At 45.4% G+C, this 19,117-nt stretch overlaps 1 protein-coding gene across 9 annotated transcripts in view; it reads right to left on the reverse strand.

Moving 5' to 3' along the window:
- Nucleotides 1–19,117, reverse strand: part of FSTL4 (follistatin like 4) — a 243,570-nt gene that overhangs the window by 106,856 nt on the left and 117,597 nt on the right. For all 9 annotated transcript variants that reach the window (XM_074604096.1, XM_074604093.1, XM_074604095.1 and 6 more), the window contains 2 exons: nucleotides 5,802–5,992; nucleotides 1,859–1,979 (listed from right to left, as the gene is read on the reverse strand). In XM_074604096.1, the coding sequence (XP_074460197.1) occupies nucleotides 1,859–1,979; nucleotides 5,802–5,992 (312 nt within the window). The remainder of the gene's footprint in view (nucleotides 1–1,858; nucleotides 1,980–5,801; nucleotides 5,993–19,117) is intronic.

Raw genomic sequence — 19,117 nt, forward strand, 5'->3', positions numbered from 1 at the left:
GCGGGATGTTGTACCTTTAAACTACTGTTGCAAGCCAAATTCTGACTCATAACGACGCACAAATTTCATAAACACTTTAAGGACTGCGAACCGCAGTGTGTGCTTAAGACGAGTGTTTGAAGTATTTTTGAGATGTTTTTCCTACATTGTGTAATAAAGTAAAGGAAAAAGATACACTTTCCCCAAGCACTAAAGTTCACAAACAGAGCCCGCAAAATTTCTAAAGCTGTAAACAATAAACTTTGTTTTTAAATTAAAAACTGATGAGCCACTAACCACTCTCGATAAAAACGGAGATTCTACGACAACTGAAAATGGAGAGTAAGTCTGATTTTCAGCTTCACATGGAGAACAATTCATTTACAAAATCCTTTTGATAGACACTCATTACATCTTGGGTTTTGTTACAATATTTTTGCAGTTTATCGATTACTATCTCTGTTCATTGGCTAATATTTTGTACTTGTCTTATTTTCATTGCCTACTTGATTAATCCAAATATGCCTCCAAATAACTGTGTGTCAAGCCTTTATAGCTGGGTTAATTCACTTTACGGCCTTCTTAATGTAAGAGGTTTTATGTTTTACTGTATATCTGCTGGTTTGAGTGTGCTCAGTTGAATTAAACGCATATGCAGTTCAAACAGGTCCACGGTGACAACTGGGGCTAATTTTAAAGCACTTTAAACATTATTATCCAAAGTTGTTTGGGGTTTTTTTTGTAATGAAAAGCCAGAAGTCAAGAAAACAAACCATTCTCTTTAGAAAACAGGATATTTCGCAAAAATAGAGGTTTTGCATTATCATCGTGGCTTGCCAAAGAGCATCAACAAGGAATGTGCTGGGGTGGGGCACAGGGTGACTCTCACACACACCAAGCGTTTCCCACCCAGCAGGCTCTGGAGCACGGTGCCCTGGTTTAGAACATGAAATCAAGAGGTAGTGAAATTCCTTTGTCTTTAAAATGCCGAAGCTTTGAGAATCCAGCTTAAAAGGAAACCAGCTTGTTATCAGCCTTTTACCTGCACTCAACAGTTCAACGGCTGAATCCTGGTTTTGTTTAACGACCATTAACAACGTCTTTGATTAAACCACAGACAAGTGCTCTGTAGCTCACTATCCTGATTGTTGAAAAGCCCGCCACATTTTCTGTCTGTCTTTTTCAGTATCCCAAAGGGACAGGCATCAATAAAACCTTTTATCATCTGGGTGGAGGAGACAACGTGGGCCTTTTCCAGGGAAGTACTTCAATAAACGCTTAACTTAAAGCATGAACGTAAAGTTATGAAGATAAATGGGATAACACAAGCACTTATTTTTTCATATTGTTTAAGTAGCTCAGTAATCTAGGAAAGCTTGCAAATGGTGCCAAGATACGTACCGAGATTGCACACCATAATCCAATTACTAACACGGAAACAAATGGCAGAAAGCATAATTCCCAGGCAGAGTATTCAGTAAAACACCTTCCCCACATCAAACTAACTCATATTACTGCGAGACATTTGGACAGGTTTCAACCCTGTTTCCTCAGGGTTACTTGGAAACCACATACTCAGGTCTACAGACCTGGCCAGTTCACCAACATCTCTCCATCGCCATCAACCAGAAGCCAGCAACAAGAAGTACAACAAAATACAGAAGAAAACAGTAAGCCCCACACGCTTTTACCAACATCCTAGTTCATGCTTATCCTTTGGATCACAGTAACCTTTAGAAACAAGCCTTCCGTAGTATTTTCATGGCATTAAATACAAAAAGGGATTATCTTTGCTGACCATGTCTGGGAAGACAACATTGCCACCACAGGTATTTGCATGCTTTCAACACCCAGGACAGACAAAAGCATCGGGACTTACGGAATGCTGTATAGAGCTCCTGCAGGGTTAAGCGGCCGTCATTGTTGTAATCATCAAACCGGAGAAGGTCTTCTAGTGTACAATCCAATAAATCATCTTCCAGCTCCTCCTTCTTCATTAGCTACAGCAAAGAGAACAGGAAAGCTTACATATGATGCAAAGATACAGCCTGCCGTCTTGGCTCACCCAGCGGATTTTCCATTACACGACCTTTGAGGAAACATATATATATAGATATATCTTATCTATTGTCACGTATTTGCTTTGTATCAAGATACAACTGATATTCGCATTCCTGCTGCAATTCATGGGCCATGGACCGTTGAGGGTGAGGAGCCTCTTCCTTCAGCAGCAGCACATAAATGCATTTTCACTTTGCAAATGTATTGAAAAATAAATGTTCCACAGGGAAAAAGGAAAGTCTGTTTTTCCTCTCTCCTCTGCAGGTAAGGACAAAATTGTATTCCTTGCTTTTAGGACTAGAATGGGCAAGAGTGGATGCTGTATTCAACACTGATGTGTTTTTCCAGCCCCTGACAGTCTGTTTCTTATGTATTCTAAACATTTCACACATTCTACATTAAAAATGAAGAGAGCTTTAGAAGCCGTACATCCAACTCAGCAAATTGCCAAACTCAGACCTAAGCATGATGAAAATGTTGGGTTCTCTGAATTTATTGTAGAACAGGAAGAAAACTGCTGAAATGTTGCATCTTCCGGGCAGGAAGGATTTTTGCTGCAGTCCAGGGACTCTTTTATTTACTATTCCAGTCTTGGCCCATTATATTGAAGCAATTTAAAGCAATAATGCTAAAAAAATGACCCTTCACCTAGCAAGTAAAAATGTTCAATAAAAGTGAGATCAACCATAACTTCCAAGATCAATCTTCTAAAGATGGAAATTTCCCTTTGTCTACCTTTGTATTGAAAATTGATTAACTTTTCATAAGACTGACAAGTTTTTACTAGTCCTTTTGATTTAACGTCAGAAAAAAAACCCAAAACAACACAAAACACTTCAGCTGCAACAAATTCAGGAGATTTATGAATCTGACTTTAAAATACATTAAAGTTTTAAATGGAAATAACATTCCAATTACCACCCTTGCTAATAGCCCTGCGCACCCACGGCTGCAAACCTACACGAGCATTTCACACTGCTGGGTCCGGAGGGAAACTATTGGATAGGGTCTGGCAGCAGCCAGGAAGCAAAGCAGCTCTGAACAGAGCGGGATGGAAAGAAGGGAGATCTAAATGAGATCTCAGGAAGAAAATCTTTGCTGTGAGGGTGGTGAGCCCCTGGCCCAGGTTGCCCAGAGAAGCTGTGGCTGCCCCATCCCTGGAGGGGTTCAAGGTCAGGTTGGACGGGGCTTGGAGCAACCTGGTGTGGTGGGAGGTGTCCCTGCCCAGGGCAGGGGGTGGCACTGGGTGAGCTTTATAGTCCCTTCCAACCCAAACCATTCCATGATTCTATGATCCGCTGCCATCTTTTTGCTCAAAGCAATTCTGTTGTGGAGAACAAACAAATGGGCAAAGATCCTCGCCGTCTCCCAGTGCTGGGTGCTGCCCTGATGCAGGACTGTCCTCTGCGGAGGGAGTCTGCTTCCAGTTTCTCCTTTGGAGTGAATCCCTCTGCAACGAGCCTCCTAAAGATCCCCCTTCAGGTCTTAAAAATGACTTTTTTCTGCAGCAGTGCACATTACCTGCCTCGTAGTTTTCCTTGCAGACAAGGTTATAGTGCTCAAGAGACTATTTTTCTTTTAAATAAAACAAAGAAAATGCACAGCAGCAGCTCATCCAGCAGCCAGAGAGAAGGAGGTCCCACTGCACCACGTTCATTTCAGCTGCCTCTACCCACGGGCAATGAAACTCCCATCGCTGGGGGAATTTTAAAGTTGCAGAAAGCTTCAAATTAAGGAGCCAACACAAATCAATCACAGATCTACCTAACAAGGTGAGACAATTTCTGTTAAGACTATAACACGGGAAATAAAAATTGCTTGTTACCTAAAAAAAAACAAATACATTGAAAACTGGGTGAATAAACTGGTCATATAAGAGCAGATGAAAATCACCTTGTTGTTAGAGCCAACAAGAAAAATAAAGAATTGACACAAAAACTGCGAATGCTGCCACTGTGAGAGCCGCAGAACTGCCCTGCAGACGTGTCCTCAGCCTGGTCAGGACTTCGGCCACGCTCCCACCAAGGGGCCCAGGAGCAGTGCCATTCAGCTCAGGCTTAAAAACAGTCGTGGCTTATCTACATTCTGTATTAACTGGCATTATTTTGTCTTTTGAGAGGTGGTCACGCTGTCAACTCAGCAATGCTGGTGGCAAGCCTTCGCGGAGGGTGTTTGGGTGAGAGGGCTCCCAGCTGAGGGCTGAACTTATCCTGGGCCATCAAATTGAAGCGGGCTCCAGATGTGCAAGCACTTTTACCGATTTTGGTAACGGTGAGAAGGGAAGAATTAAAATCACAGCAGCCAAGGTCTATGGCTGCTCTTGTGAGAGAGACCTGGGCTCCAAGCACATCTGCAAATGAAGCCCATAGTAACTTTGCGGCAGACCTTAAAGCACCGAGTCCTGCTCCTTTAAAATGCAGGTCATTGTTTCCTCCTAATGGTAATGGCCTTCAGGCTGCCAAACCTTTATTTCCATGCGACTTGAGTTTTAATATCCTGACGGAATAAGTTTCATGTAAAAAGTGGAAAAAATTGGAGAGCAGAACAGACACTTAGATGTCACTATGCAAAAGGTGGCTCTGAATTAAGATAAAAGTGTTTTCTCATACCTACCATGTCTTTATATTAAAAAAAATCATCGCATTTAGATGAAGTATTGTATATATTCATAGCTCTGGGATCTAAGGGGATTTACGCTGACACTTTGCATTGTGCAGAAAGGATCGTGCATCGTGTCAACAGCCTGAGGATTAAAATTCAGCGCAAACTGTCTGATACGGGAGGGAGCTAGAGGGGAGCAAGCTCCTGTCTGTCCCCCATCTTGCTCCCAGTTTACATTTCCAGGCGGGAACAGCACCGCACGTCGTGTTCGCTGGGATGCGGGAGCGCAGACGCGATGCTCCTGCCGAGCAAAGGGTGAAGCGCCAGCTTTGGAAAGCGGAACAGCTCCCAGGCAGGAACTGGCTTCCAAAAGGCTCTTAAAAGGGGTTTGCCTCTAATCCTTCTCACGGATGACATGATGAAATGGAAAAGACAACATTTTCCCACCCCTGGCATAATGCGATTTCTCCTATTTACAGCGCTATTTTCTCAGGTCTGCATGAGCAAAGAGCAGGTTCAGGACCCAGAGCAATCAGCTCGAGCGCCAGGGCTGCGTGTTCCGTTCACATTACCCATGGGACAAATTCCAACAGCACAGCATGCCCACAATTAGAAATAACAGTTTTTTTCAAGCTCTCACCTTTTCTATCGTTACTAGGTTCTGCTAATCAACATTTCAGTATCTGCTTAGGGATTTTTGGAAAATAAATCTCTTAAAAAAATATTCCAACTTTGCTGTCATGTTTCTATATGTTAATGCACGGTCCAGAAGGCAAGGAGGAAGAATTAAGGGATTTCTGCCTAACTTACATACACCTAAAAATCCAAATTAATTCTCCCCAAGCTGGCTAGCTGGAAATACTTCAGAAGATGACAGTTAGCAGTGAGGATTAGTATCTGTTTTCAGGGGCAAGGATGGGGCTGGAAAGCTGCCATGGTTTTTTATTTCTGGAGGAGCTTCAAATATTTGAGACAACACCGTCTCCCCAGAGCTGCAGAGAGAGACTCACGTGCAGCGGCAGATTTTCCTCCTCTACCTGCTGCCGGCCGGACAAATAACTGTTCTCACAAGGCTGCTGCTGCCTTACATTCAATTTGCACTTCGAATGAAAAAACGCAACCCGATTCCTAATTCCATTTTCATTGAACAATAAACCCACCTGAGCCAGTTCAGAGCTGCTGAGATGCCCATCACCGTTTATATCCAAGTGCTTAAACATATCTTCGACTAAGAGGCGCTTCTGGGATGCTCTGTCCTCGGCTGGGCCGCTCGGCAGGCTCCTCCGATGAGCCTGCAGGTCCAGGAGGATGCTTTTAAGCCGGTTGTAGTCTGCCATTGTACAGGTGTCACCTAAAAGATAAGACCGCATTACTGGACCATGTGCATTCGCCTGGATCTTATTTTTAAAGGCCTGAGCTCCTAAAGGGGGAAATAAGGCCCAGAGACAGGCTGTCTGCATACACAGCACCACCCAGCTCTGTGCTTGAGGAGCTCCTGGAGTCGTTACCTTTTGTAATAGCTGGCAGTTTTTCTAAATCCTGCTGTCAAGGATTCTCTCCAGCATGTTCCCATCCAGATTAAAGGGCCTCAGTTACAGACTTTCACGCTCCTCTTGGTAATCCCCACCCATATTAAACTGGCTCTAAGTTTTCGTAAAGATAAAATAAAAGTAATCTATCCTGTGATTATAAAGTCAAAAACAAACCTGGGGAAGCTGATGTTTAGAAAGTGCCACAAACATAAATAAACAGCACCCCTGAGTGTCGCCCTGTGCCAAACACGGGGCTGATCTTAAGGAATCCTTAAAGGCAGCCCAAGGCGGTGAGAGGGAGGACAGCGAGGGGCACAGGGCTGCGGGGAGCCCCTGCGGCTCGGGTGCTGCTGGTGCCTGCACCCATCACCCCACTGCAGACCGACACGAATGCTTTCCTCAGCCCCTGACCAGGAAAAAAAAAAAGGTTATTATCACAGAAGAGCTCTCAAGCCACTCGCTCTGAAGTGATGCCAGTTTGGCTGGAGGAATCAGATTAAACCTTCACGACCCTGAGAGCTCCTGCTATGCTCGCAGCAGCCAGCTCTTCCCTGGCTCTTCCCCAGGGAACGCCTTGCCCTGATTTAAGGGCATCCTCTTAGTGGAGAAACATCCGCATGCCCAAAGTGGTATAAGATGTTACGGCCCTTTTCTGGTCAACTGCTGTCTGGCAGAGCTTGGCGGAATGAAGAATGGCAACTGTCTTTTTTGTGCAAATCCGTTTGCATTAGTGTAGACCGAAGTGCCTGGTGCCTTGCCGGAACCTGGCTGACTCTGCCTTGGAGCGGACCCTGGTGGACCCTCAGGCTCCAGCTGTCCCACGCTGTGTGGGCATCAACCATCACCCACCAACAGCACCGGCACATTCCGCTCTTCCCATTAGATGCTCTTTTCCCTGTAATGTATTTTCTCTACAATGTAGATGCCCTTATTCTCTATAATGATGGTTTTAAAACAACTTTATTATTTTACGTCCCATCACTGACCCTGTTGGATTAAATCTGAGGGAACCTGGTCTCACCTCGGTTTAAGGGACAATAGTCTTGTAGATCTGCTCCCCAAAGACTACAAACATGACTCCTCTGAAAAATAACAGAAGACTCTGGCATCCTGACAACTAGTGTCCCTGTCCTTTTCTTGCTGAGCTGCACCATTTTTGGTCCTTTGGTCCCACTCCAACCAAAACCCAATTAAAATTCCAGGCAGGAGGCATTTCTCCAATAGCAAACCCATCTACTGTCATGATATTTTTTTCCACCCTACATATTTTGTGCTCACAACTTCAAAAGCACCATGACTTGAGAAGGTGAGAGAGGACAGACTTCACTGGGCAGGTCAGTGCCCTACTGCTACCTGAGCAATAAGTGCAAGGCAAGGCTTATTTTCCGTCCTCAACTCAGACCCTTCTGGTTTCGAGAGCTTCTCACTGCTCAGGGATACTGAGCAGCTGCAAAAATTTTCCTTCTCTCTAAACAACCTCCAAAGAGCTCTTGGTCCCACATGGGATCAGTCTCATTTTAAGGAAAAAACGAGGCTACTCGGTGACTATTAGTCTTGTTTACTATTTCTGGGTTTTTTTGGCATTTTTTTTCCAACCCTGTCATTTGATGGCTATTGTGAAGGCAGTTTGAAGAAATTTATTTCTTCCAATCGTGCGCTTATTTAAGAGAAAAATTGATTGCCGTATCCAGTGTAATCAAGGAATTTTGCAATCCTGTTGTAAATACCATTTTAGCTCCTGCAATAATAGTTTTTCTGAGCTGGAGTTTGCCTTTCTCTTCAGTCAAATCTTAATCCCAGAGAAGTGTCTAAGGCTAATAAAGACAGGGAAACCTATTTAATTTGCTTCCAACTCCGTTTCTGCTACGTGGTTTCCATTTGTGAGCACAAGCACAGCTCCAGGGAAGCCACGTGGTGACACCCGGGTGGCCTGTCCCACTTATGTGGTCCTCCTACAGCGGGGACCACCCCATGCCGGGATCTACGTGTGCATCACAGCCAGCAGATCCGCTCACCCTGACAGCTCCCTTTACCCCGTTTTATTTCTCACTTCCTCCTATCAGCTGTTGCCAGAAGCTTATGCCAAAGCAGCTCTTCCTTTGCGGCCTCCAGACCTTTTATTTTCTGCAGTTGGGTGTTTTTTGCAGATATCCCCTAACTTTTGCCTAGGGCAGTGCTTTCCCAGCCTTCCTCCCTTGGTGGCCTCCTGACTCACCTCCACCTTAACCCTCTTTCTGACCACAAAAGGCAGAATTGGAAAAGGACCTTAGAGCTTCTGAAGCCCCCTCATCTAACAGCCCTTCTCACTTTATTAAGCTTATATTGAGAACTTCCCTGGCTAACAGCACTATGGCACCAGTGTGATGCCATGCACCTGCTTGGACGATTACCTGGGTAGGATAGTTGTTTGAACACTGGAGCCTCAGCCAAAACTGAGCAGAACTGCATGATTAAACAGAATTTCTAGCATGAATCATGTGTAACAGCAAAATATAAGCGGTATGTGCAAGGAGCAGATGTTTGAATCCAAACATTGCATCTCTATTCCTGCTCGTGTGGGACCTGACCAGGTCACCCACTGGTGATGTGCCCAGGCTCTCGACCGTGTTGCACGGTGCGAGCCGGTAGATGGCGATTTCCTCTCACTATATTATAACCCCCCGAGATTTTTCCACCCTCTGAAAACAAAGCCACCCCAGAACTGCTCTTTTCAAAAAAAGTACACACTCATCTGGGCTGCAAGACAGCCCAGGGTAGGTGTGCTCATTTTGGGACTCTAAGGCTCTACAGTGACCAGACATAGATGCTGGAGGCACCCTATAAAAGACATCTCCTCTTCCTCCTCTCCACCCAGGAAAGGAGGAGACACATTCAGGCAACTTGAATTGTTTGGCAAGGCAATGCCAAGGACAGCTAGGCTCTCCTGTAGGAAAGATCCTTCCCCTCCTTTACTAGGCATTATTATTTCATCTTTTAACCCGTCTTCCCTATGGAGACTGCTAACAGTCCTCGGAGCTGGTTGTATAGGTCTTGCAAAAGACAGCTCTGTATTTTCTCTCCTTCCTACCTGCCCCTCTCCTGCTGTCGACGACACTCGTAATCTTCTTACATTGTGCCTGGGATCCACCAGCTTTATCTACTAAATACTGTCTCTTTAGGCTTCCGGCAGCACTGCTACCTCTGGCACGATTGCTGTTCTTTCAGGTATTACAACCATAGCTGTTAAACAAAAAGAATCACAGAAAAACCATCTGGATGCCCTCTCGCTTATCCCCATTCTTGTCTCCGCTTTGCTAAGTGCCCCCAGCAGTTTCCTTTGCAACACGAGCTCATCATTAGCAGTTTATCTCATCTCAGGCTGCTCTCATTGGTAGGTCTCATTAACGGATGTCTCTCAGCTTGGTTTCCTTGTTAGTGCTTCCCAGGGACTTGGATTCTGTTCGCAATTGTGACCAGCTCAGACAAGTTTCGTATTTCCAGAGGTGGCTTGCTTGGAGGAGGGTGTCCCAGCCTGCACTCTGGGATGTGACCGCCACCGCTCTTCTGAGATGGGTTTCGAAGGACTTCTTCCCTTCCCTGTTTTTGAACACTAGAAATGCCACCACGTGTGCTTTACGTGCCTGTGTTGTACTACTGCCAGCTGATCCAAACTTGAGCACAGGAAGTTCCACCTCAACATGAGGAGGAACTTCTTTCCTTTGAGGGTGGCAGAGCCCTGGCGCAGGCTGCCCAGAGAGGTGGGGGAGTCTCTGTCTCTGGAGACATTCCAAACCCGCCTGGACGCGTTCCTGTGCCACCTGCTCTGGGTGACCCTGCTCTGTCAGGGGGTTGGACTGGATGATCTCCAGAGGGCCCTTCCAACCCTATGATTCTGTGATTCTGTGATCCCCTGTCCGTATCGGCTACTGATGGGCTCAGGGCACCATTCCCACCACACAGCCAAGGGAACCAAGACACAGAGAGCTGAAGACACAGATTTGGGATGAGCCAAAACCGCTATTCTGTCTTCCATGCCCTAAACTAGTTCTCCATTTACTTGATCATATTTCTCCACTACTTTATACGAGGGCTGGCTAGAAAAAAAAAAAAAGTCACACACGTTCCTTTTCCATCTTTAACCATAACCCCAGTATGATTTATTCTGCTGATTCCAGGAGGAGAGCTAAGGGCATACCACAGGCATCTGACATCAAAACTAAAAGCTGATCATCTAACACAGGCTTTTTTTTCACATGAACTTTAATAACAGACATAATGCCACTATCTTCAGATTCCAGCTTAGGAATTTAAAAAATAATAAAATAACTCAAAGGCCACCTTCCCATTTCAAGAGACTCTGCATCACTTCTACCAATGGCCGTCCCACTTTTTGAACACAAGCCTAATTTGACAGCAAGGCTTTGTACAACAAACACAAGTCTTCCCCAGGAAAAGCTGCATGGTTTTTGTACTGTGGTAGGATGCTCTGGGCAGAGACACCTTTGTTCCCATCCATCCCGCTGCTAGAGATCAGCCCGTATCCGCCCTGGGAGCTCTATCCCTCCCATGAGCCCTACATCCCACTTTGTAGCCCTCAGAAAAAAACGCCGGTGACTTTCAAACAAACCTCACACAAGGTGCAGCTCCCTCCTGTGCTCTTTGGATAAAACTTCAATATACTTGCCACACTCAAAATACAGGGATTTCTGGCAATTTTTTTGGGGTAGAAAGAAACAGACCATTAAATACCTCCTTCGGCAGCAGCCTACAGTGGCTCTCCATCCTCGAGCCCTACTCCTGTAGCAGCCACGGTCGTGGGACGTAGGATGGAGCCGAAAGCGAGGAACCGCACTGCGACCCCCCAGCCAGGGAATCCCACGATTCTCCCCCTCCACACCGGGGTAGATTTCTGAATACACAAGCCCTTTTTATCTGTTTACAGCACTTTCAAAACCAGTGAAGCCTGGCACTGTTTGAATGAAAAAAACCCCAAACAGACAGGAAAAGAAAAAACAATAAGACAGAAGAAAAGTAAAAGAAAAATCCAGCGTATTAAGGTCTGATTGCTAAAGTGTGGCCACCAACCGTCACATTTACATGCTCTGCTCACGCCGAGCAATGCTGTTTCTTGCTCTGTTTTGCAGGGGCTACGTAATTCATCCTGTTTAGCACTTCTGCATGGTTTGGCAGATAAATTATTGATCAGCCTGCCAAGAAACACAGAGTGCCATTCTGTTTTCATGTCAGAACTCGGTAATGAACTACATTTATCAAGAGCATCCTCTCTGTGAAAGGTCAGTGGTGAATGTGGCTAAATTGTGATGACAGATCATTAATCCAGTTCCCTCAATAATTGCCCTCTTTAAGAATTTTACTCTGGGTTTCTGTGAATTCGAGCAGGTTTTTACAGTGGGATCCCCGAGCAATCTTCAGCCCGCTTCTGAGTCAAAGCAGATAACGGAGAAACAGCAAGTCTGGGGAATAAACGTCCTTCAAAGGAATGCAGTTAACATAAAATAAAAATAAAGTGAGGAAGCGCAGAGCTTGCTTTGATGGGTAAACTAATCTCCCCGTAAAACATTATTGTGCAAGGTGCCTTACGATGCAGTGATTACTAGAAATATCAGTACTATAAATATAAAAAATGATCTGATAACAGCTATAGAGCACCAAGGTTGAAGTCCTTGGTGCACAGCTAGCCTGACAGTAGGTGGGAACCTACCCACGTACAGAAGTCTTTGGAGGATTTGAGCCCCGCTGGTTACTGAGCTATTTTTCGGCACAACAACAGGTTGGTGGCACCAGCAGCTCTTCGTAAAATCCGTGACAAAAGCTGCGCGGTCATTAGCATCCAGGCTAAGTACAAAAGAATGTGATTATCCGCACAAGAAGGTATATACCGAGATTCAAACTTCTTGTGACCTTCCAAAAGCCCCGGAGGAGGTTCCCCTGGGCGCAGCCCACGTGCTCTCAGCTCTGGGCTCCAGCCCTGGAAAATCTGTTGCTAATCCCAGTAATCCCTGGCTCCCTGCATCCCACACCATCACCTGCCAGAAACCCACCCGCAACGGCAGGACCACCCCGGGGGAGCATAATAACAACCCAGCACAAATAAACCACCACCGAAGGGGAACTCCAGTGGCACTAATTTTCACGGAAACCCTTCGCCACCGCCAAATGTGGTAATAAAGAGCAGTTTGGAGCAGGCTGAGGAGTGTCATTTCTAAGGCAGGAGGCACCGGGGGTGTCATTTTATTCGACAGTTCCTCTTAGCCCGTGCTGGCTATTTTCGGCTGTTCCTATGGCAGTTTTCTAGCTCCAGGAAAAAATTCAGTCCAGGAGATGGAAGCACTAAGCTTTGCTTTCTCATCCGTTTCCACAGGGCAAAAGAGATGTGGTTGCCAAAAATAACATTTCTAGACAAAATCAAAGGATTTGAGAAAGATTTTGTTTTCAAACAGCCCATCCTTTTCATATGCTTTACTCAGGCTTTATCTGGGTATTGTTAGAAGCAACAGAAAAGGACTAAACTAAAATGTTACGGGATACAAATTTATTTATGAGTGTGGCTCCTTAATTCTTGTGCCATTTAAGGCTAAATTGCCTATCAGCAACAGCCCATTTTCATGCATACAAAATGAAAGTGCCGGCATGCCTAAACTGCGAAAATGCGGTCCCAAAACATCAGGCTGCTGAGTCTGGGCAAGACGATGATGTGAACTCTTTACACCAATAATCTGTGGCCTCCTGGCCCGTTTGACTTGACAGAGCGGGTTTGCACAGGGACAGGAAAATTAAAGATGACTTCAGTTCTTCAGGGGTCTCCCTGCAAATCCCCATTCCTCCACGCAAATTTTCTATCTGTCTCTTTCTATCTATCTTCCTCTTCCTTTAATTGCTCTTTTTTTTTGCACGTGCACGGAGAGATTTGATGGGCTTTCCTCCTACTTTTCCTGTGTGGTTGGAAAAAGGAAGGAAAAAACCTGCTTTTCTCAACAAGTTGCATAAACAGACTCCTCTGAGCAAGCGTAGCAGCTCGCTGCAGTACGACAGAGAGAATACGGAGAAAGCTTGGTGAAATTCAGACATCTCTGGCAATTTAGAGACGTCTGCGAGTTTTGAACCTTCCCCTGCTCTGCATTTTATAGGCTGTAAGTAGTAGGTCTGAGCAAACCAATTTAGGGTGGAGAAAAATTAACCCAAATCTTAATGTATGAGAAGTCAGGGTATCAACCATTTGACTTTTGATCGCTCGGAGAAGGCTTCCCGTGAAACGCCAGGCAGCGCGTTGCAGCAATTACCCTGCAGGTAATGGCTCTGCGGTGTTCCTGTGATGTCTGATAATCACGCGAGGAGCATCCTGCCGCCTCCAAACGCCACCAAATACGGGGATCTTCACCGGCGCCGTGCACTGAGGAAGCCACATGCCGTAGACGTGACATTTAGGCAAAATTGGCTAATTACACGGTGCTCCCATCGCAGCGCTACCTGCCCGCCTACTTTCCACACGGCTAAACCCCTCAAACGCCCGAGTACCTATTTTATTCCTGTTTTGAATTTACAAGTTAAGTGAAACTCTGGTAAAGTTCCCGCAAAGAGGAGCAGATGTTTAACATCATGCAAATTCAGGAACATTAGCAATCCTTCAGCTGCTACTGCCGAAAAAATTCAATTAACAATAAAAGCCCAAACTAACTTGCTTATCTCAGGGATATGTTTCAGTTAATAAGATGCACATTTATCAGATATCCATATATAATTTAGCAGCAACTGGGAGCTCACCGAATATATCACAGAAATGGAACGGAATATATACTATGAAGTAGATACTATTAAACACTAGACATTTACAACCTGTAAGAGTTAAAACTTGCCTCAGCGTATATTTATTTCAATATTTCATTTTATTAAAAGAAAAAGCACCCATCTATTACTCCGTGAGCTTTTAAAATATATTAAAAAACTTACAGCATCAGAATATAAATTCCCCGTTCTATAAACAAAAAATCTATTCCTACCTTAAACAATTACCTCCCAAACTGCATAAACCTGCATGAATCACACGCCTTAGCCCCAAACGCACAGGAAAAGAGACGGATGGTTTTCCAGCCTTTTGCGGGAAGCCCAAGAATTACAGCTTGGTTTACCGAGTCTGAGAGCAAGTTCGAGATTTGTATCCTTCCCGGGAGGGAGCGGGCAGTGGTCCAGGCAGGAGAGGGTAGGAGCAGCCCTGGAGAGGGAGGCAGAAGGAAGCTCGCAGGTGGGAAAGCACGCGATAAATGTAATTTATCAAGTGCCTATCACTGCCTGGGTGGTACGCCACAGATTTACAGATTTTTAAACCAGAAGGGATCATGTGAGCACTCTGACCTCCTCCACTACACAAGCATGGGATTCAACAAGATTCTACCGGCAGCAGCTCCATAATTTGTTTGCTCTATAGCACACCTCCTAGGAAGGCTTCCAGCCCTGATTTAAGCACATAAGAGGAGTTTTTCAAATGATTACTTACTCTCAGTGGGCAAACGTATTTTATTTTTAACTTGTTTAGCTTCAATTTCTATCTACTGAATTTTTTTATGCATTTATCTGGTACATCAAACTGTAAGTCTTATATCCCATCTGTCACCTTCCCAGGTTTGTGTTGATGCTGGGCTCAGCTCACACCTTACCTGTCCTCTCCGATGGGCTGTGGGATAGAGTGGCTCTCACTAAGGCAGCTCATGTTCTGAAAGACTGGTTTTTTTTCTCTTTTCTATTAATTTTATCATCCCACGGTGGGCACCAGAACAACCACGGCCACATTTGCGAGAACCTTTGGCTTCTGGTCAGCAACAGGTGACTCTACTGCAATTCAACAGCCACCCCCTGAGCTGGATCAGACACTTCGTGGTACACTCCCACAGAGAGCCCGAGCCCGTTCCCAAGCCTGGGATTTCTAGAAGATTATGGTGAACAATTGCTTCCATCCCACCAGGACATCTCTCCCAAAGACGCACTCAGACAGCGTTCCCTAACACCATTTAGCATAAAGAAGATGTAACTAACAGCAATGCCTGGGCTGGGAAAGTTTTCTATGCGATAGCATAAGCAAACAAAGCTATTCCTACTGCTGTTTTTATTATTTGCTGCCTGCCGAATATTAGCTGTTATTTTTATGTTAAACAATTAAAAGCGTGAAGCCAGAAACAATGCCGTGAACATCAAGGCAGAGGAAGAAGGAACGCTGCGCAGTCAAGGCAAACAATTCACAACTGACCCCTACACCGCTTGTCCAAACTATTCGCTGAGCACAAATGTAGTAATAGAAATCACGAGTGAATTATGCATGATTCATAAACAGAAAACTGGCTTTGTGTAACGATTAATTTATTCGCAACGCAGCCCGCTCTGCTATAAATCTATCGCTCCACACGGAGGCATGATCTTACACACACACACACTCACACACCCAACGCTACGCGTCCGTTGTGTACTCTCTGCAAATTACATTTTGTCTTCAGAATGTATTGTTTTTCTCCGTAAAAGCTATTAAGCTAAATTAGTGATGCTGCATCCTAAGTTGCAGATGCGGGGGTTGGGAGCAGGGGAGGAAAATGCGCCGCACACAGCTGTTTTTAACAGTGACAACAAAATGAGCTTAAAGAATGTCTAATTACTTAAGAACCCAACCCAAAACAAATTTGCAGCGTAATGAATTGATTCAATTACGGAGAAACACTGTATTGAAACAGCCTGGGAAGACACTGAGGCTTTTGTAAAGGTTAAGAAAAAGAAGAAAATAAGTCAAGAGAGGGGTCTGGTCAGACGCAAGGTGGGTGCTGGGGATGGCACCCCCAGGAGGGACCCACACACAGATGGGGAGGGAGCTGCAGGTTGGGTCCAAGGGGCTGGATTTGGCAGGGGAGCGGCGCCGGGAAGGCGAGGGCTGGCGTAGATGGGGAGCAGAGCAGCCAGCGCTTCTGAGGATAATTAAGTGGGTATGTTGTACATGCCTTGGAAGAGCACAGACTTAGAGGATCAAATTATGCGTGGCTGCCAGCTGCCTTGGGGAATCTGAAGTGCAGAGAGGTGACAGCAGGACTCCAACAGCAAATTCTCTGAGATGCTGAGGGCAGATCTGGTGGTGGCATTTCACAGGGAGCTCAGGAAGGCGCTCGGCTGGGCTCGCACAGGTCCAGGCGCAACCGGAGTCCCAGGACGCTCCTTTTCCTGCTCCCACAAAGGGGCTGGAGAGCAGGCAAACAGCCAAGCAACATGAAACGAAGTGGATTAGCAAACTTGTCACAGGGTGTTGAGGTAGCTGTTTGCTTCCTGAACACAAGTGACTTCTCAGAGAGTCACCGTCATCTAGAGAGTGTCCTCGGGAAAGACACCGCTGCTCTTCCTCCCACGGGAGCCTGGCTTTGCTGTGCTCAGCCTGGTCCACAAGGGATATTTCATGTTATTACACTTTACAATACGAAAACCAAAACAAAGAAATAACAACAAAAGGTAAAAATACCTATCTATGAAAAGCCACGCTTTTGGATAGCAAAGGCTGAGCAGAGCTCCTGAAAACAGGGGTGTTCTGCACAAATCCAGACGTTGATTTCTGTTTCATTGCTTCAACAAATCCTAGAATGGTTTGGGTTGGAAGGGACCTTAAAGATCATCCAGTTCCCACCCCCTGCCCTGGGCAGGGACACCTCCCACCACACCAGGTTGCTCCAAGCCCCGTCCAACCTGGCCTTGAACCCCTCCAGGGATGGGGCAGCCACAGCTTCTCTGGGCAACCTGGGCCAGGGGCTCACCACCCTCACAGCAAACAATTTCTTCCTGAGATCTCATCCAAAACTCCCCTCTTTCAAAATGAATCCAATCCTACTGTGCAGGACTGACATCTCCATCCGTGCGATCTCTGCTGTCTGGGGTCAAATTGTCCTTCCCAAAGCCCAGATGCTCCCTGTCTGAGCTGCACAGTCCAATGTGGCACTTCAGGAAACTCCATATTCAGTCTGTACAGAGTTGTACAACTAAAAAAACCCTTCTTTTAGAAAGATTTAACTGGATTATACCTACTCTACATATTTCCTCATGCTTTTGCTGTAAGGATGGTTGGGTGAGAGAAGTGTCTTTCCGTGGGGTGAACCCTTTGGACCACCAGCGATGGTAGGAAGGCTCTGCATGGTGTGGTTTTGCTGTGATGGACAAAAGGAATATTTGGGGAGGAGCTGCAGGAGCGCAGGGGGATTTTATTGAGGTTGGGGAGCAGTCTGCACTAATCCAAACTTCTCCCTGTCCCATGTCTGGCCAGTCCATTTAGAAGCTCTGAGATGAGGCTCTCGCCTTGCCTTCAGAGAGCTCCCAGCACGACGTTAGAACCTCCAAGGGCTGACAAAACACAAACAATATGAATAAATAGATATTTATTCTCAGATCAACAGATCTGCTGGGACACTTCTATCTGCAAACACAGTAGCATCGGATGTGGTTGTCAGTGAAGGATTACAGCTTCAAGTACAGAAGCAGCAAAAGCAGGAGATGGACAAGAAGTTAAGAGCTACCATCCGTGGTTTGATGCACACGGTTTGGAGACCAGAGGCAAGGGAAAAAACCAAAACAAACACATCAACAGGTAAACAAGAGGAAGACTTGTTTTAAAGCCAATAACATTTTTTTACAATGCACTAAACATCAATTTACACCTGTTACTATGCTTTCATTTTAATTTTTGCACCTGAGATTGCTATTTCTAAATGAAGGGAATAGACCTGGCAGACCGTTAATATTTGGGGAGTGCTGCTTTATTAATGTTGAAGCCAAACCTTTGTGCTACTTTATTAATGTTAAAACACCTGAAGACAAAATCTACGACACATCCACTTGTCACCCTGAACTGGAAGAGGTTAATTTTTGAACAGTGATGACCAGCTTAGCTCACTCTTCACTTCGGAAGTTACATGAGGAAGAGTCTTGGTCCATCGGCCTGGGTGCCCAGCAAGCCCTGGCTACCTTTTCACTGTAGCCTATTTGCGATCTTCATTTCTATATGGAAAACCTCATCACAACTTTAACCCAGACATCCTGCAATTTAAATTAACCAAACCAAACAGGCTTTTGTTAGATAAACGGTACGTTTTCTCCTTATGCCTGCTTCCGCTGATGATGCTACGCAATCTGCCGTTTGACATTTTACAATCCTCTACCTTATTCCTATTAGAGAAAGCAAAATTGTCTGGATTCTTCCAGGAAATAACCAATGCTCACTTTTTTATGGCTGACTGGCACATATATCAAATACTTCTAGATAGCAAATGCATTATTTCAAAGCTTTAATAAACATTAAAGCCCTCTGGCACTAATGTAAATTTTACTGATCCTATTGTGCTCTGAAAACTTACTTTTCCAAACAACTCACTGGCTTCTACTGTCAGAAGGAGCACTTCACCATCACTCTGTACTAGGGATTCCCGTGGATCCGACTCCCTGCTAAAGGTACTGTGCCTCCTACTGTCTCGTTTCTTACCAGTACCATGAAGTACGCAGGGGAAACGTGGCCAGCAATGTGTACGATAAAGGCTACTGCATGCTATCCTTGGTGATGGATGGAGTCAAGAACTTTACATTTTTTTCTTGGGTATTTGTATAAACAGGTTTTCCCTGCTGCCGCCCTAGGGGCCCTCTTGCTTCTATCCCGTGACCGCAGGCTCTGCCCTGGGACAGCTTCATCCTCTACCACAGGAACCTTTTAAGCAATTCTGAGCCAGCCACTGTCTACGGTCACCCTGTTTCTCTCAGTAACATCCCCACTCAGAAGGTGTGTGATGTTTACAACTGCCCCTGCAGACAGGGAGAGCAGAGGGTACACGCACAGGCTGGCAATGAGTTCTCCTGACATTTTCAATCCAACTGCAATAAGAAAACCCCAGAATTCTCCCCAGACCGTGTGTCCTTCCGCATCCTCACAACCAAAGACATTCAGC

The sequence above is a fragment of the Larus michahellis genome, chromosome 11 (genome assembly GCF_964199755.1).
Source record: "Larus michahellis chromosome 11, bLarMic1.1, whole genome shotgun sequence".
NCBI classification, from domain to species: Eukaryota; Metazoa; Chordata; class Aves; order Charadriiformes; family Laridae; genus Larus; species Larus michahellis.